Source organism: Carassius auratus, chromosome 11, assembly GCF_003368295.1.
Source record: "Carassius auratus strain Wakin chromosome 11, ASM336829v1, whole genome shotgun sequence".
NCBI lineage: Eukaryota > Metazoa > Chordata > Actinopteri > Cypriniformes > Cyprinidae > Carassius > Carassius auratus.
The window spans coordinates 13,641,834-13,669,150 of NC_039253.1; the positions used below are offsets into that span (position 1 = coordinate 13,641,834).

General features: G+C 35.7%; 1 protein-coding gene across 2 annotated transcripts in view; it reads left to right on the forward strand.

The window, feature by feature from the left end:
* Window positions 1–1,010: 1,010 nt before the first annotated feature.
* Window positions 1,011–27,317, forward strand: part of igsf21a (immunoglobin superfamily, member 21a) — a 176,957-nt gene continuing 150,650 nt past the window's right edge. Inside the window, exon 1 of one of the 2 annotated variants that reach the window (XM_026275549.1) lies at window positions 1,011–1,568. In XM_026275549.1, coding sequence (XP_026131334.1) covers window positions 1,430–1,568 — 139 coding nt within the window. In that variant the 5' untranslated portion in view covers window positions 1,011–1,429. The remainder of the gene's footprint in view (window positions 1,569–27,317) is intronic. The other variant, XM_026275550.1, reaches the window with a different exon arrangement.

Consider the following 27,317-nt stretch of genomic DNA (forward strand, 5'->3'; position numbering starts at 1 on the left):
TTGTCGGAGGCAAGATTAGCATTTCATTAATGTACTCCCGGGTGCAGGTAAAGTGCTAGACTAGTATGTATTGTGTGGGAGCTTATGCAGAATGTCTCATTCATGGTAAAGACCCATATGGCCACATTAATCTTTACGATGATTAAACAATACGCTTGGCACACTAATCTATTTGTCTACCAACATGCATAGCATTGCCTGTTAAATCATGTCTTTTGTCAGCATTAAGTGTTGAATAATTTTATGAGGCCACTTTTTTTTATTTTCTTTTTTCTTTTTTTTATGAAAATGTCATTAGTATATATAGATCCAGGGGTGTGTCGAGATGGTGGTCCTATAGGCAGCCCAAAAATGTCATTGGTTACCTGAGACGCCACTCCAAATGCTTTAAAAAAGTTAAAAATAAGGAACGTTCAAGTCAGCTTAAAGCCACGTTTTTGCTTTAAATTGAGACTGAATTTCCATCATTGCCTTGTGATTCAATTCATTAACCATCAATTTGTTATGGCCCAAATATATTATTATATGTCAGGGTTCTGTTTATTCTGGGCAAAATAAAGATTTTTATTGTGGATGGAATTTGATTTTATATTATTATTTATTTATTTATTTATTTATTTATTTATTTATTTATTTATTTATTTATTTATTTATTTATTTATTTTACATGATGGTTAAATATTTTGTAAGGGTTACTAAATCAAAATGTATTTTCTTTCTTTCTTTTTTACTTCCACAAATACAAATATTACATTTAAATATAATAAATAAATATATATATATTTTTTAAGGATTTTTCGTCTTTTTATCCTCAGAGACATCCCTATTGACCCACATGCATGAAAACTTAGTAAAACATGAAAACTCGCTGAAGCTGAGTGGGGTTTATTTGCAGATACCCTAGGTGACGCTGTTCGTAGAGACATTCCAGCTCTTGATCTTTCCAGGTTCTATGCAGTTAATGCCGGGTAAGGCATCGCACCACGTATATGCCTATAATGATCTTTCAAAACCTTTTCAGTGTGGGGAAAAATCCAGCAGGAATAAATCGGCTTAGTGGACAGAATTAGAGGGGAAGGGTTCGGAGCCAGGGTAGGATTAAGGAAAATTGTGTGAAATAAAAAGCGAGTGATCACGAGTGACTCGGTTCGTGTCTGTTTCTAGAGGGAGGGAGGGAGAGAGAGAGAGAGAAAGAGAGAGAGAGAGATTTTCATCCAAATCCATATCTATTTTTTAATCCTCGTCTGTGCGTAAACGCTGGTTGCAGTCTTCTCGAGGAGACTATTTCACAATGCAACGCTTTTAATAACCTTTACGCAATCTTCACCATCATTACACCCTTTTGAGTGCACGTTTGTTTTAAACTTCAGGCTTCTCTCCGACACTTGGACAGCATCATGACCAGTTTGTGGGATCGCATCCCTTTGGAATGGTGGGAATTACGCGGCGAGCTGCCGGAGAGCATGTAAACGCAAATGGAGTTTGGGATTTATTGCAAAATATGGGAAAGATGACCGTCTTGTCTTTGTGTTTTCTCTTGTGCGCTGATCTACTGCAAGTAGCTGTTGGTAAGTAATCGTTATGTTTTATCATACTGGTATGCGTAGTAGAAACACTCATTCTGCAAAGCGTTAAGGATTCTGCACACACATATTTTCTTCGGACACCAATGCATCCACATATTAATGTGTCTTTAATATTTACTTAGATCAAGTTTTTTTTTTTTTTTTTTTTTTTTTTTTTTTTTTTTTTTTTTGCTTGACGCCGCTTAGTTTGAATTCTCCGCGAATATCACCGCTTCAGCCACGACACTTTAGGGTAGTGTTGGCGGGGTATGGGCACAGACACTGGGTGAATGTCATTTTTCATACGGTACGTTGTGAAACAGCAGGAGGTTTGAACATTCTGACGCCCAGCAATAAATGAGGCTGAACGCATTAGTGCCAAGAGCTACTGACTTTAACCCTGTACATATTTATTATTTCATAGTCAGATCTCATGATTGCAGATGCGTGATTTGATTACTTTTTTTTATAAATGTGAAGAGCCACACATACCTCTCTCTCTCTCTGTGTGTGTGTGTGTGTGTGTGTGTGAGAGAGAGAGAGAGAGAGAGAGAGAGAGAGAGAGAGAGTAAAATAACCAGTAGTGCTGCATTATGGGATAATGTAGAATATGGAATCATTGAACATTTTCTTGTTTATTTTTCTTATTTTCTTATTCTAGTAAAATTGACACCCCATAAAATACGATTTGAACTTCCACAAAGGACGGTGGTAGGGTTCAAAAGTAAATGCACATTTAGCCGACTGTACTTTGAATACTGTAATACAGTTCAGTTGTGTAAGACAAAGCAGATTGTGTCCTACAAAATGTAAGATTTCTTTTAAATGTAGACACCCCTGAAAGTCATTGAAAAAATCATGCACTGAATCAATGTAACAGTGTTACCTAACACAGCAGTTCTTTATTACTGTACTGTAATGTAAAATTCCGAACATTACATTGCCATTTCACTGTAAAAAATGAACTATTACTTCGGATGTACTAGTAGCCAGGAACGTGTTGTAAATCCACACTGAATAGCTTTTTCCCTTAATTTACCGTGATGTTCTTTCACCCTAATCATTTGGTTACATCATACCATGTTTGTTATAGCCATTACTTTAAATGAATGCGAAATAATATGGACAACACCTAGATTTTTATACACCATGTCCCTGAGTTAACGGAAAGTAGAAACGCATGAATGGGGTGTCCCGGGTACTGTAAATGTTGAAATCCCCAGTTGTAGTTGATGACTGATGTGTTGAGGTTCTAATCTCAGGACAGCATCTGGCACGTTTATGGTACTTATCTTCATTCCCGCCCAGATGTTTTCATTCTCCCCGTATTGGAAGATTACAGGTCCTCATGCAAAAATCCCACAAAGACATTTAAATCAAGACAGAGTCAGTGATATAACTCCAGTGGTGTCCCGCAAATAATGCCTTACAGATTGAGGCGATCATTCATAATTTCTGACTGCACTGGTGGTTGGCGTGTCCTATATTTTAATACAGGCCACCTGAGCATTATGCAGGCTGGTGAGCGAGCAAGAGACCGAGAGGATCATTTATTGTTGCATAAACCATCAGGATTCAAAGTTCAGCTGAGGTTGTGGTCACGAATTGTGGTATGGAACCTGAAATTATTTGACAGGAGATGGTTTTTATGGGTTTAGTGCCATTATCATCATTTTCTTTTCTTCCCATTACCATTTCACTGTCCTGCTGCATGGCTGGTGTAATAACAGTAATAATATTAAGATTGACAGTCCCTTTGCTTTGCAATCTTCATTTATGCTGTCATCCAGTTATCGGCTAAAAATCGTTTCCAACATGTTATGATTTTTTTTTTTCATATATATATAATTTTCACTTAGTTTTACTTGATATACTAAAATAAGTACAATTACAACTGAAATAAAAATAATGACTTTATAGACATAATTTAAGAAACAAATTATATTAAAATATAAAAATAAATGTAAAAAAATAAAAGCTACAATAGTATATAAGTTATACTAAAATAATGCTGTTCAAAACCTGTATGACTGACTTTTTTTTTCCTTTTTTTTTTTGCACATATTATCCATTTAAGATCTTGAAATATGCTGAATCACTGCCATTTTATTTTGTGCCTCAAATCCTCAACCCTAATATATTTCTGCAGACAAGGACAACTGATTGTACATCGCCATTCAAAATACCTAGAAGGTTCAAAAACATGATCCAGTAAACAACTTCCCTTTCTTTTTCTGTCATTAGTTAAGACATGAGCACAAAAAGAACACATCTTTCATCAAAGAGCTGGTCTGCCCTCCTGACATTACGACTACCTCAGACTTTGGAAAACATCTAGAGATATAGCTCGTCTGAAGGTGCTGTTTCTCCTAATGACCTTTAACTCCAACACCACTCCAGGAGTGACCCACAGCATCGCGCTCTACATCCCTCAGAGCTCAGGGCTGCGCCGACTCTCCACAACTGAGCCATTCAACCCCCCTGTGGATTCCTCCATTTCCTCTTCTTAAGAGAGTTCTTCCCTAACAGATCCATCATGATCATGTGCACTAGCTGCAGTGTGAGACAGGTGTTGGTAATTCCAGCTTTAGTCTCCAATAATCACTCTTTGATTTCCTGCCTCCTTTAGGAGACATAAATGTGACCTCAGGAGCTTCTTTGTCACCCGACACAAACTCAAACCTTTCTCATGAAGCGTTCAAAGGAAGACAAATGAGTTCTTCTTATTCTAACAGTCCAAAAGCACATTTGCTTCCTTCTTGGCTCAGTTAAGTTGCATTGGGAAGATGAATCTGAATCTTCTGCTGTGAATTTTTAGATGTTAAGGAGCATGTCATCTGAACATGCAGTTACAGTACAAAAAAAAAATATGATACAGAAATGTAATTTTGATTTGATAATGTCTTTTGATGATGAAACATCAAAGTAAGTTCAAATGCTGATCTCATTTTAGTCAGATCTGACTGTAGTCTGTCTTTCAGAAGTTTCATCAGCCACATTTTAGAGATTCAAAGAGCAACAGTTCTCAGCTGGTTGTTAGTGACCCAATAAAATGTTTTGTTTCATTGATGCATATGGAAGATGCTTCTATTTAGTGCATTCATGACATACTGTAAATGTATCAGTTCACACATTCCTAGGGAATTGAACCCATGACCTTCATGTTGCAGCTACATGAAAGCTGTTCTGAGTGCAAACATTACAAAAAACAATGTTCAATCCGATAAAATGCCAGTAACTATATAATATTAAGTAGTTAGGATGGCAAAATCAATGTTAATTTTTGTTTTATATCAGTTTGTGTCAAGGGCAGTCTGTCTGTCTAATTAAACAAAAATTCTGAGGGAATTTGGCCCAAAATAATGTTATTTAAAAAAAAAAAATCATCATCAACATCAAATTATGAACAAAATGTTGTAAGGTAATAAATACAACCCAGACTAAAGTAAATACAAGTTTACTTTCCAGCAAGGATAATCATGGTTTGTGCAGTGAGTTATTGGTACTGAGACCACAAAACCATTGGAATTCAGGCGACCATTAGAACCAAAATTAACAATTTTCCTTTTCAGCATATGTCATGTATGTCATGTCAACAATCCTATAAATCACACAGAAAATACAGTTTGTACATTATTAAGACTTACATTAAGCCTTTTGGCCTGTTCCCATGAAACATGGAAACACAACATGTGTGTGCATGTGTGTTTGTGTGTGTTTGTGTGTGTGTGTGTGTGTGTGCGTGTATGTGTGTGTGTTTATAATGGACGAAGGGAGGCAGAGAAAGGGAACTAAATTTCCTTTCTGACAACCAAGTGGAAAAGTTGGATTGGCATGTTGGGTGCAAACACAGAAAGCACTATAAACTCATTAAACTATCATTTCATGATCAGAGGACAGAGTTCAAGTGATTTATTTAAGCTATAATTTCATCAGCACCATTCATTAGAATTGAAAGTACTAGGTGTAGACTGCAGAGCTGTTATCAAATGGAATTTCAAAGCTTATTTTTGTTTGGATCCTCATATCTCTGCACCTGTGAAAATTATTCTGAATAATGAGCAGGCTGAGTTGATCTTTACTGGCATGCCTGTCCTTTGACATGGAATTATTCTCAAGTTGGGCAGCTTTGTCTTTGTTTTTGCAAGCACAAATTACATGATTACATGGCTATGGACTGAGCTGTGAATTTGGCAGCCCTGTGCTAAAAATTGATCACCTTTGAAATTTTGTATTGTTTGCAGTCAAAGCTTTTGTCAGCTCTGGAAGCGATGTTGTGAAACTACAGTCAACTGAATTCAGAATTAATTAATCTAGCCTCTTTCGCTAAAGAACAAGGTCAGTGGTGGAACGGATGACCCTTGTGACACTCATGTTTCAGTCCAGTTTTCTTCAAATCTCAACTAAACACAAATTCAATACGATGAATGGAAGTAAAATTACATTTTAGATTCTCTGCATTTCTTTTGAAAACATTTTCACTGGCCTTCGATCACATTTGTCACACGTCACAGCCAGAAATTAACCATGACCATGTGTGTGCGTGTTGCCATTGAATTAGGATAATTTCTGACTCTGCTTTATTTATCTATTGCTCAATGCTCCACAGGTTGGTTTAGGGGCTGCATGTAGTTTTCCTGTCTCCTCTTATTGTTTTGAATAAGTGGTTTTGGAAATTAATGTTTTGAATGGCAATTGTGATGACTATACGCAATCTAAACTCTAAATCTTCCCTGTGCTCATCACAGAGTCTCTCATGCATCAAATGTACATCTCTTCAGCTGAATCATCAATGAAGGGCTATCATCATGACAGAGGCACATGTTAAGATGTGCTTTATGGTCATACAGGATATGGCTGTGACATCAGATATGCTGAATGAATTAGTAATATCCAAATGCATATACACAATTACACAGCATACAATAACTGAAAGGATTTAATAAACCTATAGCCAGAGTGCTGTTGTGCTGAATATCATCTTCGTATGCCCATCATTATGCAACAGTTCAATAAGCAAGAAGTTAATTTTGAACAATGTACATTTTAGTCACAAAATGGCAGCAAATTACTGTGTATATTTTTGCTCTGGGAAGGAAAATACATATTTGGTTTCCAAATAAATTAGCATTCACATTTTTATCAGTGCATACATTCCCTGGGAGTTGAACCCATAACCCAGTGTTAATAAAAGCCAATCTCTACTGTTTGAGCTACAGCATCCCAACTGAGCATTTAAATGAAGCCACAGAGGGATCAGTCGTTGTTTGTTGTGACTGAACTAGACTTTGATGATACAATGTTGTCAAGTGCTGCATCGTGGCTCAGTGGTTGTTTTCATTCCTTCACAGCATGATGGTTGCTGGTTTGAGTCCTGGCTGGGTCAGAAGATATAGAACAGGGGTTTAATGAATGAAAGATACATAATGTACTGCATGTTAGCTTATGTATTGTGGTGTCAGTGGTTTTCCCCTTCAAACATTCACTCTCTTCATTCACCTTCAATTCCACCTGCAGCCATTGCTTCCCAAATCCAGTGACCTGTGCATTCCTCTAGCCACTGATTCTGGATGCTGAATGCTTGTTAGTTTGCCTGGACTGATTCACAGCTCTTAAATGCTCATGGCCTTGCATAGGTTTTGCCTGTCCATTTTTTTCTACTACATGTCTTTTTAGTTCACTTGTTTGTAGATTGTTGTTTTCCCAGTACAAGCTAATTATTTAAAATGTGGTCAAATTACTTGCGTCTTGTAGTCTCCCATTTGCTCTTATTAAGGTGTAAAAAGGAGTTTATACATTGATTTCTCAAGGTTATTTTTTTGTATATTGATTTTAATCTCTTACCGCATTCATTTTAAATCCTTTGAGGTTAAAGTTCAAACTTGAGTTTCTCAGTAATAAACCTCTTATAATATCGATTCTTGTCTTGCTTGAAAGTCCCTCTTTTGCAGGAATGGACACAGTGCTGCGACAAACACGCATACATTTAATTTGTTCTTCAGAATGTTTCCAAGATTACACTTCAAGATCATTAATTCAAGCTGTGGTGCCCAAGATCTGAGAACTATGAGGAAACACACTGTACTTCCTGGAATATTAATATCTAGACATAATGAACAATATTTCTCTTCAGTTCTTCAGTTAAAAAAAAAAAAGATCTCTCTAAAGGGTCACCAAATCGAAGCAAACACAAATTTTAGCACAGTGCTCCGAAGATAAGGTGGCAAACAAAATGCAATAGAATTATATTCCATCTTAACAGTTTTTAGTGCTGGTTCGGAGGCCAGTGTGCAGGGAACAAAGAATGTTTTGATGACAATAGAAAAAAAAAGAGACGCCATTGTGGGTATTCTGGAAAAACTACATGTTTCCATAAACGTAAGAAACATAGATTTTTATTGATGGCCCATTTCGTCAAGGTAGGGTGGTGCTGAAGGAAGGTTTGGGGGCTGTATTAGTTGAGAATTTAAGGATTGTGATCCGTGAGCTGATCTGAGGCTTTTCTCTGTCCTGTTTCCGTCTGCCTGTGACAGCTGGGCTCGACTGAGAGGAAGTGAGAATGGATATTGGCAGGAAAGAAGAATGTGCCAGCCTTTCTGTCCACCAATCGTTGGCCACTGGCATGGTGCCTCAATCTCTGCTTGCATAAAACGATTAGACAAGAAGAAAGAGAAACCATTAGAGTATGGACAATTTGTGGTTTATATCTTTAAATTGACAGTTTCGTAGTTCATGCAAGATTTTGTGTGGGTTCTGCTGGCCACATTTAGGTGAGTAGAGGCATATCCACGGTGTCTTTGAATGCTCTGAAACCCTTGTATTATTACAAGAATGACAACAGCACAAATACAAAGCGATCTTGTAAAATGCAGTTTCTATAGAAAATTTTCAGACATTCCCGTCCTTTACATTAAAAGTAATGGACTGCATGTGATTGGCCAATTTTAGAAGAATGAAATCTTTCTGGCTTTGGCTTTTGTGCATGTTGTGTTCACAGTATGCTGGCCTTTATCATTATATTTGCTTTTTGTTCTGTTGACAGTGCAGTTATTGCTCTTCCATTTTGGCTTGAAGAGTGATTTGACTGGATCATTCCTTTCTACAAGCCTGTGTTATAATCAAAAACCAGTTTATCGTAAGTAACCAAACTAAAATGAAAAGTTTTGTGATTGGATTTTGTATGATTGTTTTCTTTTCAGTACTGACAATGTGCACATTAAAGAAGACAGATGCAGTCAGATCATTCCCATAATGACCAGCGCAATCTACCAAGACCAGAGCAAATTACCGTCTGCTTTAAGACATGCTCTTTTTAGGTGTTAAATAATGACACAAATACCAGTCATTTGACGAGCGCAAGGTGAGGTGCTTAGGACATTTCAATTCAGGCCATTGCAAAGGTTCGGCCAGTAGTGGGCAACATAATCAATGACGTACATCCAAATAAATGAGACAGAAGAAAGTTAGTAGGTGAAGGGCATAAACAAATTAACTGGAATGCAGCTCTGCAGACACGTAGTTGTGACAAGGTCAGTAAAATTAAAACAAAACAAAAAATGTATAAAATGATTTGACCGTTTCATGACATGGCAAGGTTGAATTAGGTTGTTAAATATTCCATGGAAGAATATTCTTTATTTTCATTATATTTAGAAATAATTACGACTATGTGCCATAAGCATAATTTACATAAGCATCATTGTTAGAAAGTAGAAAGAATTTGAAGAACTGTTTGTCTGGTGTAGAGATTTTGCAGATAATGTATACATTGAAGTACCTGAAAGGTTTTCTCAGAAAATGTTACAGTATGTATTTTATCCCATTGCTTAATGCAGATACTACAAATGTCTGTATTTTTCACAAAACTATTTCCTAAGTAAAAACTGATTAGATTTTCTTGTTGTTTTCATAGGCAAAAAAATAAATAAAAAAGTAAAGAAGTCACATTGACTAGATTTAGCTTGCAGGTAAACAGATAAACCTACAATTAAACCATTTATTTATTGTCTTTGGAGTGTTGTTGTGGTACTAAGTTAAGAAAATGAAAAATGGCGAGAGGCTATTACCATATTTTATTAACTCAAGAAAATGGCTCTACTTCTAAGTTGACATCCTGCTTGGCTGGTTCAGATTCCTGAGAGAGAAACTCAAAGGACTTAAGACTCCCTCGGTACAAATAATAGAGTGGGTCTCAGCCCATTATCCCAAATGCCCTGTTCTTTATGTGTCCTCTTGAGAGTGATGCAGATGAGAGGAAATCCAGAGGGTGTGCATAATAGCAGCTGAACTTACCTTGGCCTTTACAATTTTGGTGGCGTGTTATCATAAACTGCATAGTCATTCCTCTGGACTGGGAAAATTTTAAAGGCAAGACAAATGCCATGGATAAAAAAGGTAAGAGGTGGGACTTGTCCCTAATGAAAGCTTTTTTAGATCATGATCACTCACTCACAAGGCCATGTCCACACGTACACGGGTATTTTAACGAACTGGGGTTTTCCTCCTTGCATTAAAAAAAAAAATATATATATATATATATATATATATATATATATATAAAAATTTCTGTCCTCATGAAAACGCAAAAGCGTGAAATGAAGCACAGTCAAGAGCATGCCAAGCCAACAGGTGGTGACATAATCTCAACCGTAAAGCCATGTTGGCCAATCAGATGCCTGAAAAAGTTTTCAGTATGCAGAGATAACAGCACATGCTCTGATGTCACAAGCCAAAATCTTTGGTTTCACTGTCTACATGATAACACGTCTTTATCCAGGCAGGAGTTTTCAAAAATGTTCGGTTTTAGTGACCTGGTGCTGCATTTGCGTGTGGGTGAACGGCCATACTGCATAGACAAATCAATGGTTTGAAAATACCCTTGTTCGTGTGGACAGGGCCTAAGGTTTGCAACAGGGTTTTCCCATTAGTAGAGGTACTGAGAGAAACAGCTTTGTTTGCTTTTTTGGTTCTCCATCAGGTGAACGTGTGTGTGTGTGTGTGTGTGTGTGTGTTTAATTAAATATTAATGCCGTAAACATACAAGTAAGTATGTACCAAGAGTGGAATGCTACTCTGAATGCAGCCATAGAGTCCAGTAGCTGGCTAAATATTGAGGAAACCCTAACCTGCTTTAAAAAGGCTTTACTGTATTAAGAGTGCAATTTAGGTCAGATCATTTTAGGAATTATTTCATATCTAGGATCAAATTACACTTAATGGGGTTTTATTATTTGTAGCATATAAAGCCATTACTTAATTCCATTTATAATTTCTGAAATAAGAATTGCTAGAAAGTCTGCCTATTATTTTCTTTGTTCAGGCTGAATAATGAGAAGGATCATGTTTAGCGTCCTGAGGACTGCTGTCCCTCGCGTGACAGACGAGTATTGATGAGACTTTAGTCCCTAGCTTTACTTTTTAGAAGGATCAGCAGGAGACGACCAGTTTTTGCTTAGACAGGCATCATAAGCAATTTCTCCGCAGAATTTCCTCGTGTTAAGCTGTAAATATGGATTGTGTGTCTCGTTTATCATCGTTAACATGGTACTAGACATATAAAATACATTCTGGCGCTGTCAATGTTTTTTTACTGTTGGACAGACTGTCGGCAGCCTTGCTTACGCAATTTAGAGTAGAATATCTCATTCATTCCATCACAATTCAGGAATTTTGACACTCTTGGCCCTCAAAAGCATCAATATGAGATTTAGAAATGTAATATTGGCTTAATATATTTAAGTTTCAGTTTATTTTATTATTATTATTATTATTTTTCTGAATAGTTCATATTAAATTATCTGTCTTTTTTAATGGATGGAATAGTAATATTTAATAGTTTTCAGTTATCACACAACATTAAAATTTACAAATTTTAATATTGGTGTCTCCCTTTGCTTCCTGACAATGTATTATTATTCTTCATATTATACAATGTGATTTTATAGAGGGTTGCAATAAATAGGCGATGAACACAATGAAAAAGGTGCTGAATAATTGAAAGGAGGCATTAGAAGCATATATTTGTCTCCTCACCACACCTTCTTTTGGTAAGTAAAGGTGGGAAAAAAATTATGCAGATGAAAAAATAAATCATTCTCTTTCTGGCTCTGGGATTTTTGATCTTTGTTGCACGTCGCTGTTTTGCTTCCTGGGAAAGCAGCTTTTAGATTATTAAGGGCGGAGCGAGTGAAAGAGATGAAAACATTCTAATCCACATATTGACGTCAGGCTGGATGGACCGCAGTAGAGGAAATGAGAGACAACGCTTGGGCCACCCATTCAGCAGATTATTTCCCATCATGCTCTCTGAGTAAGAGTGTCCCTAAGAGGGACACAACAGCTTATATTCCCTGGGGTCGCACTCCAGCAGCATATTCACATATGAGCTACTGCATAAATAAGATAAATGTGTAAAGGGAACCAAATATATTTCCTGCTAGTTCTCCAAGTGAATGCTTGTGCATCATGACATTATGATAATATTATGAAAGTGATGAACCCATTACTCTGCAATAAAACTGATTTTCAAATGGTGATTGCATGTTAAATGGCCATATTTGCAGCATTTAAAGGGGGGTGAAATGCTATTTCATGCATACTGAGTTTTTTACACTGTTAAAGAGTTGGATTCCCATGCTAAACATGGACAAAGTTTCAAAAATTAAGTTGTACGTTTGAAGGAGTATTTTTGTAACAGAAATACTCCTTCCGGTTTGTCACAAGTTTCTGAAAGTTTTTTTCGAGTATGGCTCTGTGTGACGTTAGATGGAGCGGAATTTCCTTATATGGGTCCTGAGGGCACTTCTCCCGGAAGAGCGCGCGCTCCCGTATAGCAGAGCACTGAGAGCACAACAGACTTCACTGATCAGAGCGAGAGCGTCGCGAAATGTCACAAAAGAAGTGTGTTTTTGGTTGCCAGGGCAAGACAACCCTGCACAGATTACCAAAAGAGAAACAGCATTAAGGGACCAGTGGATGGAGTTTATTTTTTACAGAGCATCAACGGTGTTGTGCAAGTGTTTGTGTTTGTTCCCCTGCATTTCGAAGATGCTTGTTTTACAAACAAGGCCCAGTTTGACGACGGATTTGCACATAGTTTATTTCTTAAGGATAATGCAGTCCCAACGAAAAAGGGTCACGATCGTGTGTTGGAACCGCAAGCGGTGAGCAAAACTGCTTCAAATATCTCTGTGTTGTTAACTTAGCTATCGGCGTGTAAGCACATCAAGTAAACAACATGCGATGTTGTCATCAAACTGCACTTTCCACATGTACAGCTTAAAAAAAAAAAAAAAAAGACGACAAAGTGGAACTTTGCCAAAACCGCTAAGCAAATATATATACAGTTTCAGTATATACCACATAGAGACGTTGTTGTTGCTGCTGCTCTTGTTAAATTTCAGCCTCTGGATCTGATTCTGGATCATAAATATACGCTGAATCTGACTGTTCGCCATGGTTTGTTTTGGTTGGTTTTGTCCTCACGTAATGTCACAGCTTCCAAACGCTATCAAAGCAAAAGCCTACTGGCACTCGTGATTCTTTAGCTCCGCCCACACGTCACGCCTACAGACGCTCGTGTTTTTCCAGGAAAAATCGGTACAGACTATCTTTCTCTTATGAATATAATAAAACTAAAGACTTTTTGGAGTTATGAAGGATGCAGTACTACTCTATAGGTACTCAAGATTAACAGGATATTGAGTGAAAACGAGCCTTTCACCCCCCCTTTAATTTTCTTCCTGAAGTATCACAATGTTTTTGAATTTAGAATTTAATAACACATTCATTCTTTAGATTTTTATTATTATTATTATTATTTTATTTTTTATTTTTTTGTTGCTTGTTAAATAACTGGAATTTGCACTATATTTTAACTCCCCCCAAAAAGCATGTCTTAAAGGTGGCAGTAATTTGCACTGCTTTGGGTAGATTGTGTTGGTCATTATGGAAACGATCTGGCTGCACCTGTGTTCTTTTTATTTCATTTTATATTATTTTATTTTATGGCAGAAAGAAGCTTCCATAGTTTTTGCTGTAAATCACAGAAAATCATCAGGATTTAAATTGTAGATTATTGTAATTAGCCTTCCTCTTTGCATGTAAAAAAAAAAACAAAGCTACTAAGGTTTGAGATAATAAATGGCATTATGTTTTATTATGGAAGGAAATTAACATTTTAAACGTTAAAGTTTGTTTATATATCGATTTAAGTATAAGCAAATTCCTGATTTGTATGGTCTACAACATTAAAGGGGAGATCATTGGTACTTTTTGAGATGCTGGGTGTATTGTTGAGAATTGTTGAGCTCTTAAGTGCTTATTAATACCTGGTGGCAACTACCAAAAAATATCCAGTCAGAACAATAACGTTTTGTCAGTTGGATCAGCACACACCACTCACAGACCTCTCATTTCAGATTTAGAACAGTTTATTTGAGTGTGGTTCTCGAAATAGGAACAGCAGTAATAAAGTATAAGTTTACATTCAAGAACATCAATATGCAACTGAATAACAGTCTGCATTTTGTATTTTAATAACACACAGTTAACATGCTAATATAGTGATTGCATAACCAGATTAGCTCTCGATTAGCTTACAGAGACGTGTTACGGCATGCACGATAATCACGTCTTTAAACATAAATTAACGGAAGCAGTGCAAATACACTGTATAAAGAAATTAACTTACTCTTTGATGCAAGCACACGTGATTACTCATCAGAGCACTGCAAATTAAATGACATTGTTTTCACTGTTAGGTCCATCGATATATTAATAACAGAGTTTACATCTCTTCTAAATGCGCCAGCATCCGGGTCTCTAACACAGTCTGGGTCCTAACTATACTGTAGGTCAATGACTAATTGCCAGACTAATAATCACACAATGAATAAAACTATTACACAAATAGCTGCATGAACATTCAAAAATTGCCCTCAATTGAGTACACTGGGTATCTGCTTGTGGTCAGCAGTGTTTCATTTGGAAAATAGAGTAAAGGTCTGGGTTGCTGCTTACTATAGAAAAGCTTGCCTCACACTTTCCAATGAATATGCATGGTCACGTTTCCCCTCTGATAGCTATAAATAATGTATATAATACTATGTCTTTGCACAGCTTTGATAAAATCCAGTTGGATTTCAGCACTGCCAGCTGTAATCCATTCTTTGAGAAAGAAAATAACAACAAATGCAATCCAATGCAATGAGCAATCAACACAACACTTGAGTATTTTCCAGTGCTATTCTAATGCAGAGCAGGCACTCTGGATTTGGGTTAGGAGCAGCGTGACTCAGATGCTTGAGGCTTATCTGCTCGGTGTGGGACATGGCATAATTTTGGATGAAGGAGGCAGATCATAGGTCATCGACCTAGATACAGGATGTATGTTATAAAGAGTTTGATTAACCAAATGTCCTAAAATTAACAAGCATATTAACCAGTGTACCGTTTAAAAGTCAGTTGCCAGGAGGAAGAATCAGATTATTAAACTGGATGCAAAGACACAGCAAATTTGAATCACATATTATAATCAGTTTATGAAAATCTGATTATAGAAATTATCTTTCTGTATTTATTTGCTTGCACTAAAGTCATTCAAAATCTTATCTTTCTCCTTTAAAATGTTCTTTCTGTGTTCCATTGAGAAAGAGAGAAAAAAACGCATTCATGACACGAGGATGAGTAAATGATAACAACATTTCCTTTGGATAAACTTTTACTTTTGAGATGGAGTGTTTAAGGATTTTCCTGGTTGCATTTATCTGTTATCAGTTAAGGATGACATTGGAGAAGCTAAACAATTAATTATTTAGTACCACAAATGGTGTTGTGTTGAAAGACAGGATTTGCACATCTATAATCTAGCTCAACCAGTGTAAAATATATACCTTTTTACAGTATGTACCATTATTTTGTAGATCTAATATTAAACCAAATACTTTCTCCTGATCTATAGAATGCAGATTGATGTACTCTTTAAAGGGATAGTTCACCCAAAAATGAAAAGTTTATGTTTTTCTGCTTATCCCCAGGGCATCCAAGATGTAGGTGACTTTGTTTCTTCAGTAGAACACAAACAAAGATTTTAACACAAACCATTTAAGTTTGTCAGTCTTATAATGGGGGTGAATGGAAAGACTAAAAGATAAAAAAAAAAAAAAAATGAATTAAACCCTGCGGCTAATACATACATTGATGTGTACAGACCAAACGATCAGTCTGTACAAGAAACTGACAGTTTTTTACCTCTGATTCACGCAGTTTTCAAACTGTTAGAATTCTCCTGAGCGTGTTCTCCTGAGCGTATTCTCAACAGAAGACACTTGAGGCATCTTCTTTTTCTTCTTGTTTTATGGCGGCTTGCAGACTTATAAGTGCATTACCGCCACCTATCTTTTAAATGGACCATTGACACTATCTTCAATCTCAATTAGGATTGTCAATCCTCCACTTGAGAGACAATTGGCAGTAATGCACTTATAAGTCTGCAATCCGCCATAAAGCAAGAAGAAGAAGAAGACTCCTCAAGTGCCTTCTGTTGAGAAAACATTCAGGAGAACACGCTCAGGAGAGTTCTAACAGTTCGGACATTGCGTGAATCAGAGGTAACAAATTATATAAATACTGTTCAGTTCCTTATACAGACCTATCATTTTGTGTATGTTCTTTTTTTTTGTGATTCCCATTCACATCCATTTTAAGACTGACAAACTGCAATGGTTTGAGTTGAAAATCTCAGTTTGTGTTCTACTGAGGAAACAACGCCACCTACATCTTGGTTGCCCTGGGGGTAAGCAGATAAAAATCTTATTTTTACTTTTTGGGTTAACTATACCTTTAAATCTAAGAAACCCATAGAAAATATCTGAGTTTGCACTCCAGCCTACTGATATTTATTAGTTTGTGGTTTAAGTGGAATTGCTGTTTGTTGTTGTTGTTGTATCTTATTTTATTTTTAATGAAAGTTATCGAACATCTGGTTGAAAGCTGTGGTAGACATCTGTCATCTGATCCAAATTAAGATTCTCTCTCTCTCTCTCTCTCTCTCTCTCTCTCTCTCTCTCTCTCTCTCTCTCTCTTGTAATCCCAGACACATTCTGTTAAGAAATTAAGCCGTGCTGTTACCAAGTGAATACATCATAAGGTGTTTCTCAGATATAGGCAGTTTTAGAATGTAATGTCAGACGGCTGTGTCTTGCTCTATGCATCAGAAGTGGACAAAATTAAGTAAGAGTTACATAATAATGTATTATCTTTTCAAAATTACAGTTTGATTGGACATACATGTTCTGTTCATAAGTCATTTTTACTTTTATTGTACTTTATTTTCTAATTATTTTATCTCATTCATGCCTGTTATGGGTAAATAACTCCAGTTTAAACTAAGAGGAAAAAAATACTAGCATTTGTTTGGACTCGTGATTGAACTGTGTACATTTGTACCTCATTTGTGTAAAAAAAAAAAAAAAAAAAAAAGATTTTAATTTTTGATCAGTTTAATGTATTCTTACTAAATAAAAGTATTATTTTCTTTAAAAAGGTCCATCTGACCCCAAACTGAAGTGTGTATAACCCAATTTTATCCAATAAATACGTAAATGAATTCGCTCTGATTATATTATCATAGTTTTAAATAATTCATAATTTCATAATGTGATTTCATAGTTTAAGACTACGTCTTATCTGAAACAAGGCTAAAACCATCAAATCTTTATAGAGCAAGCATGAATAACAAAAATACATGAAGGCATGTTACTGTAAATTGCACCTTAATAATTGTTTTTAAATCTTAATTAACCTGGGCGTTCAATTGTGTGAATACGGAAAACAATGCATGAATCTGACAGATTACGGTTTAAGATTATTTTAAGCGATAGCGTGAGTTTCTTGTTAGGGTTTTAGTTTTATGATACAAAAGATGGTAGTTATTTGAGAAATTGTTAAAGTCACATTGGCCCCACTTTATATTAGGTGGCCTTAACTACTATGTAGTTACATAAAAAAATAAGTACAATGTACTTACTGTGTTCATATTGTATTGTGAAACACTTGCTGCTATTGAGGTGGGATAGGGGTAAGGTTAGGGAGAGGGTTGGAGGTATGGGTAAGTTTAAGGGTGGGTTAAGGTGTATGGGTCAACAGTGTAATTATAAATGTAATTACAGAAATACAGATGTAATTACATGTTTTTTTAAAACATGAATTTTTTTTAAAATATAAGTACAATGTAAAAACATGTATGTACACAATAAGTACATTTTACTAAATTATTAATTAAAATGTAAGTACATAGTAGTTAAGGCCACTTAATATAAAGTGGGTCCGTCACATTTGTTGGATCATGCTGCCCCGTCGAGTTCTTCATTTGCATTTGGTGTCGTCTAAAGAAAAACAAAGCTTACATCTACGCTACAAAAGAAACTGTCTAAAACATTTAAAGCCTTTGAAACAAAGAAGTAATCTAGATTTTGCAGCCTGTACGCTTTAGTTTTCAGGAGCAAGTCTAATGGAAAATTTTGAACTGTTCTATTAATGATCTCTGTTCACAGCTGGACGCTTCAGTTCACTTGCTTTTTAAAAAGTAAGCTACGTGCGGGAAGGGTACAATTGTAGACAGACTCAACTCCAACTTTTCATTCCTTTACAACGCCTTTCATGCGGGTACAAAGGGGAGTTTGATTGAGAGACACTTTGCATCTTTTTCCCCTTTCTTTCAAGATGTCAGTTTGAAATCATACAGGAGTATCTGAGGCACAAGGCAGAATAGCTTCTCGTCCTTGCTGTGTCGGATGGCACCGGGTCTTTTTTTTTTCTTTCAGCAAGGTGAATATGACACATTTAACACTTTCAAGCACAAGCGATAAGAGGAAATATCATTCCTCTGAGGAGATTGCGTCACAACAATTCTTAATCTTGCCATAACAGCTTATGCTGGTTTGAAAGTATTGAACAGACTCTGTTAGTGAGAGAAAATAGAGTAGCAAGACTTCAGACCGAAATGAGACTCTTGTAACCCACTTGCAATGCCAGTGCATTTCCCCACAAGGTCAAGCGGACAGGATATTTTACTGTGGGCTTGGATTTATAACATCTCTGTCTCTGTTAAGAATGTTTTAATCCTCCATGTATTCTTTGTTACTGCATTTATCATTGTCTTGTAGTGTAAATGACCTTTTATTAGCCTTGTGTTGTAGATACTGTATGTTGAAATAGACATTAGGGGCATAACAGTACATTACAGTATTATATATTTTTTTTCTTACACACAAAATCTTTACTCTTCACACAATTTCTGAAACCTGACACTCAAACACCAGAACAACACACCAAATCTGCAAAACCACACACTAATTTTCTGCCTTTGACTCGGTTTTCAATTTCATAAAAACACTTTTTTGCAAAACACAACACACAATTCTCTATGTAACACACATAAATCTAACAGGAATTATTATCATGGCAAAGGTGTTTGCAAATGTTTGCTTTTGAGATGTGTTTGTGATATTTTGAATGCAGTGCTTTATTTTGCAAGAGATGTGAGGCATTTTTCTTTCTTTTTTATTTTGTGTGCAATTCTTGGATTTGTGTGTAAAGTTTAACAAAAGGAGGCAACATTTTGAACATGTAAGCAGTAAAAAAAAGGGGTAATATTTATTGACATTGATGAAATGACTAACTATTTTTAAGATTATCTTTATTCACCACACCAAATTTCACACAGTCCAAAGAAAATCGATTTTTTTGAGAGAGAGAGAGCACTAGAAGACTTGTTTGACCTTTTTAAAACAATCTAATTAAATATATTTATTTCAGTGCGTATTAAATGGTGATGGTTTATTTTCTAAATGTCCCAATTTCAGAGAGTTCAGATAGATATTGATGTTATATTTTGGTTGTATTAGTTAGTTGATAAAATAGCATTAAAATAATATAGTAGCACAAAGAAAGTATAAAATAGTACAATATCAATTGCAGGTACTTCTGAAGTAAAATGTTGTGCTTAAAAGGATAGTTCACCCTTAAATGTAAATTCTTTCATTATTTACTGAATTAAAAATGTGTCTTACAGGTTTTGAACTGACATCATTTTTGGGTGAACTGTCAATGTAATTGATTTCATCTGCTTTAACTATACTATAACTAAGAATATTAGCACCTTAAAGTCTTCTAATTTGGCACAACAAAGACTCTGAACCGTAGCCCACAGTCACATTTTTGAAAATCATCTCTTATAATGTTCTAATCCTCTGATCATTATTTGCTACATCAATTAAAGTCGCTAAATTCAAACTACTGCAACTTACCTTTCAAGGTTACCTTATGTTAAATAGTTTTGAAACTGATTCATGTGATATATAAATAGATCTTCTTTGAACTTCAAATGAATGGAGTTCTGTTCTTATTGGCAGTCTCAGTGAGAGAAAAGAACGAAAACTGTGAATAGAGAATTCATTTCATAAGAAAATGGTGCATTGGATGAACTTGAGGGGAGAGGTGATGCAAAGATTCTGAATAGACTGCAAAAAGAAGGCTGATTAGATCACCTAGTGGTTGCTTAGACAGAGAAAGGGTAGGATGAAACAATGTCTTGGGCTAATTAAAGAGAGTGCTGAACAGACCCCGGTATGGCGCCATTTTTTTTTTTTTTTTTGGTATTCTGCCACTGATAAAAGACTGACATGTTTTCTCTGTGTGGACACCTTGAAAGGAAATGTCTTTTCAAAATTATTTTATATTCTCTGTCTTTATGGTAAAAGACCTTGTAGGCAGTGAGTTATTTTGGAATGCAACATAAATTATGTTAGAATTGATTCTGTGAAGGTTTCTGTGGTTTGACTTGACGTGAATCATAAATGTCATGCCAGGCATAAAGGTATGTGAATGTTTTACATTTTATGTTAGAAAATTGGCGTGAGTGTTCCATAGTGGTCCTAAACAGAGTCTGCTCATGTGTATTACTTAAAAAGTTGTTGATATTGAAGGAAGTCTCTTATGCTCACTAAGGCTATGTTTATTTGCTCAAAAATGCAGTAAAATAAATACAATTTTGAAATAGTAATACACTTACACATTTTAGTAATAGACAAGGTCTTTTTTATGGCAAAGCTTAATTTTCTGTTGCCATGCTTCAGTGTCACATTGTCCTTCAGAAATCATTGTAATATGATGATATTGTGCTCAAGAAACATTTTTTAAATAATTTTATTGGTATTATTATACATGTTAAAAACAACTGCGTTATTTAATGTTTAATGTGGAAATTATAATATAAAAACAGTTCAGACTTAGGCTTAAATGTCTTTTTTTTAATGAAAACCAGCCATAATACGTCCCAGCTGTACTGGATACATCAATATTATATCACTCTGTGCAATATCAAAAACCAACATACACTTGTGTTTCTGTATTTAGACTGGATCTAGATTTTCTTCTGAGTGCAATTATGGCTGCTTTATGAGAGTTTGTATATTCATTGGTGGCGTCGTCTTGTTCATAGTCATGCAATAACAGAGCACGTCTCCTGACTAGCACAATATGAAAATAGGTCAGTGAATGTTTCTCTCACTGAACTTCTGATATTATTGAGCAATCATTCTCTGAGAAACTGAAAGACGGATGTGAGCAGCAATATCACAGATATATTTGTTCTCCTCGCATCTATATCAAGCATGTATGCAGGTGACAGATCTGAAATTGAACATTGATTGTTTTTTCTATTTCATGTGCATTCAGCATTTTAATTGTAATTCATCACCTGTCTTGATACATCCCTCAGCTGTGCCTGTTCATTAAACTTTTTAAACACAGCAGCCCACATGCATGTGCAGACTAAAACTACACCCAGGGTTATTATTGTACACTAAAAATAAGATGAAAAATATTGATTTAAAAGTATTTTTGGCACTGAAGTAAGCTAAATTGAAAGCAGTGAAAAGGTTAAGTAAAGAATTGCAGTCCTCGTGCTATCTTTACATGAATAGTCTACAAATAATGTTTTCAAGGTCACAAGGTCATTTAGCAGGTTTGTTGTGATAACTGTCTTGTTTTCAGGATGTGCTGGCGAATTGAGATGTGGCAGATGTAATGAGCTGGAGTTTTTTTCAATGCTGTGATTTAAATGTAAATGATTACATTTAGTGATTACAGTTTTTTTTTTTTCAACTACTTACATTTTTGAGAATTGCACACGCAAAATGCAAAATGCCTCACATTTCACATATCACAAACACAACTCAAAAGCAAACATTTGCATGTGCGTGTATATATATATATATATATATATATATATATATATATATATATATTTCAATGACTGATTGAAGAGAATGACTGAATCTCTGCAATTAACTGAGCTTTTACCTACTCTAAAATTAACTGCAAAATTAGTCTAATAAAACGATATTTAGTAATCTTAATGGCCAAATAAAAAACACATTTCCATATTAAAAATGTTGCTTAATTTTGTATTTATAGCAAAATGAATGTGAATATATTGTGAATATTTAATATCGCTCTACTCTAGTTCACAGGTAAAAGCAAACACTCAAAACCCAGAGGACTGTCTGATGAAAGGAGAGAGATACATTAGGATATTATCTGTGTCACTGGTGTCAGTGTTGAATACTGGCAGAATGTTTGGTGCACGCTCATTAACTCACAGGATGCACGTTCTTTGTAATTAGTATCTGACACTGGCCTTAGACCGGATCTGAGCCTCATGAAAGGAGAAGGCAACGGCTATGACAACAGAACAATCCACTAATGATACCTAACAATTAAGATCAGCATTCCAAATGCAGTCATTCTCAGCTTTGAAACTCAAATCAGCCACTGTAACCTTGACATGTTATTGATGCTGATCTGAAATATTTTCAGTAATTTTAATTAGAATTTAATTAATTAGCTCAACACTGAATGCAAAAAGGTTTCCTGCATAAAGATATCCATAAGCATTTCCATTGATATCAATGGCAATTGCTCAACTGGCATAGAAACCCAAGTACGTGATCTGACTTTTTGACATGTTTGTGTATGTGTACTGCCTTTTGATTAATTAAGTTACAAATTGTTATTGTGTTTTTATGAAAGATGACCATTGGGTACTTGCTCATTTCAAATTTGAATCCAGACCAGTGTCAAAATGTAATTTTCATAATCGAAATGACATTTTTCAAAACTTGCAGTTGGTTTTCAGTTGCTCCGAGAGTTTGAGGCCAGTGGGTCGAAATGAGAAGTGTTATTGCAGTTTCATTTGCTTAAGGATGCACACATTGAGTCACTGAGTTCTTAAGGAAGCTCTTCATCAATGTGATGAGTGTGCACTAAAAGTCGCACATTAGGCTACAGTATTTATATCGAGTTCTAGCTCTTTGCCTGAACACAAGTCAAAATTAGCCTGTACTATTTACCAGATCTTTTAAGAGTATATTCAGGTTTTAATTGAATGAGACATCCAGCTGCTTTAACAATATTAAATGAAGCAGCTCAGTCTATTTTTGGTGTTAGATATTTTTCATATGAAAGAGTAGGAGACATTTGGTTGAAAGTCGTAATGTCTGCAAATGTTGTTTTGTTTGCAAAAACTATGACCTCAGGAAGCATTATGAAATGTGATGAAATATTGACCTTCCTTGCGCTTTGTTTTTATTTCAAACCAAACTCTTATATAAAGGGAGGACATATCAATGCATTTCACATAGTCTGTGGGTAGATGCCTTTGATCACTCTTTTTCAAAGTCATAAAGTATGCTCATGTGCATAAATAATTGAATAATATTTCAATAACTTGAGTGCATGCTTTACAACTGTAGAATTTGTAATGGTTTTCCTGATTAAAATGAAAATTGTATTGGTTTTAATAGAGACTGTACTGGTCCTATTGGTCTCTACTAGCAATTGTTTGTAAATGTTTGAACAAGACTCTTACAAATTAAACTAACAAAAGAACTCTACAGTACCCTACAATATATCTTAAGGCAAGTCATTCATTCAATGTTCAGTGTTTTCATGTTGAGGGAAATTGCTTGTAATGTGTTTGCTGCTAGCTTTAGCATCTTTAGTTTCTCACTTGTTCCTGATCCTGACGATCATCAGTTAAAGTTTATCATTTGTGTACTTGTAGTGTACTACATCATGCTTCATCTTTCAGTGTAAACGAATACCCCTGCTACTTAGAAGTACTTAATAAGGATGTTTTTGAGCTGGTCTAGCTAATGCTAATGCTTTCTAAAGTAAACAAATGCTTTTAAAATGGCTGTTATCGTAAAGTACACTTTAATTCCTATTACAACCACATTATTCATGAACTGAGATTTTTTCTCAAGTGTTTTATTTTTTTTCTCCTCCTCATCGTACTCTCTTGTATGCTATCTTTTGATGTTTGCTACCTCTTGTAGATAATGAGAGGTTATAGCAGGGTTTTGGCTATTTGAACCTAGATTAATGGAAATATACACAATTTATAGTAAAAAACAAAGTTTTTGAACAAACTTTGAAATATTAACAAAGATGAATGACCTCATCCAACACAATCCCTTCTCATTTTGTATCTATGCTGCACTCGTCTTGAGAATTCTTGGCCAAGGCATAAAACTTCTGAATCTTGTGTGTGGGATGATTTGGCCTGCTGTTTTTAAACGCCTAGCTAAAATATTGCCCAAAGAAGGATGATTTTTATTTCTATTTCTTAGCTGTCTACACTGTCAGCTTGGATGGGCAGTTCTTTGTGAACGTGTCCTCCAGGCTTGGCTGCTTGTTTTGGGGACGTGTGGAGAAAGGAGAGAGCAATGGAGAAGCAATGGGAGACTGCCAAGCCTCCCACTGGGTGTTTATGGTCCTCATCAGTTTGAAATGTCAGCCTGGCTTGAGAAGTTGCACTAGGCTCTTCTACAAACGCCTTTCTCTTCAGTCAAGTGATTTGGACAAAATCAGCCTCCTGCCGGTCTTGGCTCGAAAAGTCAGGAGGTCAATCATTCTGACCGAAGCAGCACATCCTAACAAGACACTGCAACACATATATTCCAAATCCTGTCCTCCGTGTTCTCATCTGAAGTCAAAGCGTTCTTTCTTTACCCTGAAATGCTATTGAGCAAAGTTTCTAAATGCTGGTGACTAGATAAAATAATAATAACATAATTCATATTTTTGGGTGAGTGATTCCTACATTGCTATTTTTCAGAGCAGGGTGCAAGAAAATGTGTGTCTAGTTCTTTACATTTGAATCCCCAAGTGAACAACATGCTAATTTCACTCCCTCCTCCATTTGCCACTATTCCTCTGGAGCCTTTTCAGCAATCGGCATGCGACCAAGCCACTGATGGGATCTTCTGCGCTCAAATAAACAGATGCAAATGCATTTTCTATGCATTTTCCTTCCTTCGCCCCTTGAATGCTTTTTTTCCCATATGTTACAGGCGCCACACAGTGCAAGTAGACGATCTGTGTTAAAAGGAGTTGAATGGGTGCTTTGGCTGTTCTGTTCTAATTAAAAATCCCAAATTTTCCATACACGTGTGGCACTGAGATCTGAAACACAGCCTCCACAGCTGTATGATATGAATTGATTAAATGGTCGATTAAACGCTAGACCGAGCAGGATGGCTGTTTAATTCAAAGGCATATGCAAATAATCTTGCTGTGTAGATTGTTAGTCTGCTACACACGCAAATACACACTTGCAGGCACGCACACTCACTTCAGGATAATATGAACAGGGGCCCGGGAGAGCGTACTAAAGAGGATTACAACTCTCACAGACACCGTTTCTTATATGCAGCCTCAGAGATATGCATTTGTAGTATAAATGGCTCAGCGGACTCATAACCTGTTTGCATGTTGCCAAGTTTCTTTCTGATCTCGCACAACAACATTGCTTTGGTTCGTGCAGATTTTCCTCACTAGAGTGGTTTCAGTTGTTACATCCATGATTAGGTTGGCAAATCCTTCCAGCACTGTTGTTGCTCATGCTTGAACATAGCAGTGGTTTGCAGCAGGTTTTGCTTCAAAACCTAGATTTTATGTTGCACATCATTATGTGTGTGTGTACAATGAATAAATACAGTAAATTAATGTGTGTATCTGTATCGGGGACTATGATTTGATCATAAAGATTATTGCTTAAATGTAAATTTCAACTTAGTTTAATTTCACTGTCTCCATATTTTATTTTATTTTATTTTATAATAATCTTATTATTTAATGAACTGAAAATCATCTAAATTTTCATTGTATTGAAAACTATTATTTGTTATAATAAAGGGTGTTGACTTCACTTTCACTGTAATTTTAGAAGTATATATTTTAGTAATTTATTGCATTTGGAAATTATAACAATTTATTTAATCAAGAATGTGAACACAAATTCACCTATGAAAACCTATATGAAAAGTAAATGTTAGCATTGTGTCAGGAATTGTTTATGAGACTGCAAGTGCTACTTATGCAAATATATGAGTTTGACAGAAAACAAACAGCATAGACAGCCCACCAGAAGGTAAATTCCAGCCGTTTGTCTGCACTACTTTGAAAAACAAAATATCACATGTAATGTTATGGCCATGCAGTCCCTCAGCCTTCCAGTGTCAGCATATCAAAGGCTTGCTGATACTTCTCTTGTTGACTTGTACACTCCTTCCCAAATGAGCAACCCGATGTAGGCATGCAAGTCAATCACATCAAAGTCTGCCGTACACCCTCTTCGTCATTTCAAGTATATTCTTTTCAGTTGATGGTGTAATGAAAAGCTCAGATGTTGATTTTATATCTTGGACATGGCTGACAGCATATTTGGTGGGCCCCGGAACCATTTTGATGACATTAGTTGCACTAAGCTTACCCTGTCATTCAAGTGGGGAGCGAGACCATAATAACTTTTTTTATTTTTATTTTTGTAAGGTAATGTGTCTGCTGGTGGTTGAGAGCAACAGGAGGATCATCACTAGGAGTTGTATTCTCATCTGAGGAGGATATCTCATAATCAGGGTCCTCCTCAACATAATCATTTGTCTCAGACACATTCTCCTGTCACTTTCACTGTCAAAAATGGACAAAATCCCAGAAAACCTCTGCTTTTCAGGCCATTTTCAATAGAGGGAGAGAACATAAAGAGAGAGCACAGAGCACAAAGATAAATGGTTCTGTGTTATGTGTTTGCTCCTCCCCTGTAAACAACGAGAATGATGTTGTTTTGCATTTTTATATTATGAATATGTACAATTATAGTGAATATGATAAAATAATAGCATGTTATATTGCCCTCAATATCACCCAAAACAAATGTATGTAAAATGTTGATCTTTCTTATGGTTAATACAGCTTAAAAAAGCCTGGGGTCAAGTTGACCCCAAGGAACACAGATGCTACAAAATGTGTAGAGGAGTTTGGAAAAAATATTATCACGTTAATTTTATGTTTACTGAGTTGTCCCCATTAAAGGCGCAATATGTAATTTTTCTGCTTTAAAAATGACAGAAATCACTATATCTATGTTATATATATTTTTTAGTTGTGTACTTATATCATCCCAACAGTTTCCACGAACTTTCAAATCCGGAGAAAATTATAGTTTAATTAGAAGACACGGCACGTTTCTTTATTTTCGTTTTGTCGCCCGTCTATGGCGTCATATAAACTTTGACCCCTCTAGTTTATCTAACTTCCTGCGGAACCGCCAAATACAAAGGTGAACAGAAACAAAGACGAGACGAAGAAGAAAAAGTAGTAGCCTTGATTGAGACTATTCATTTAATA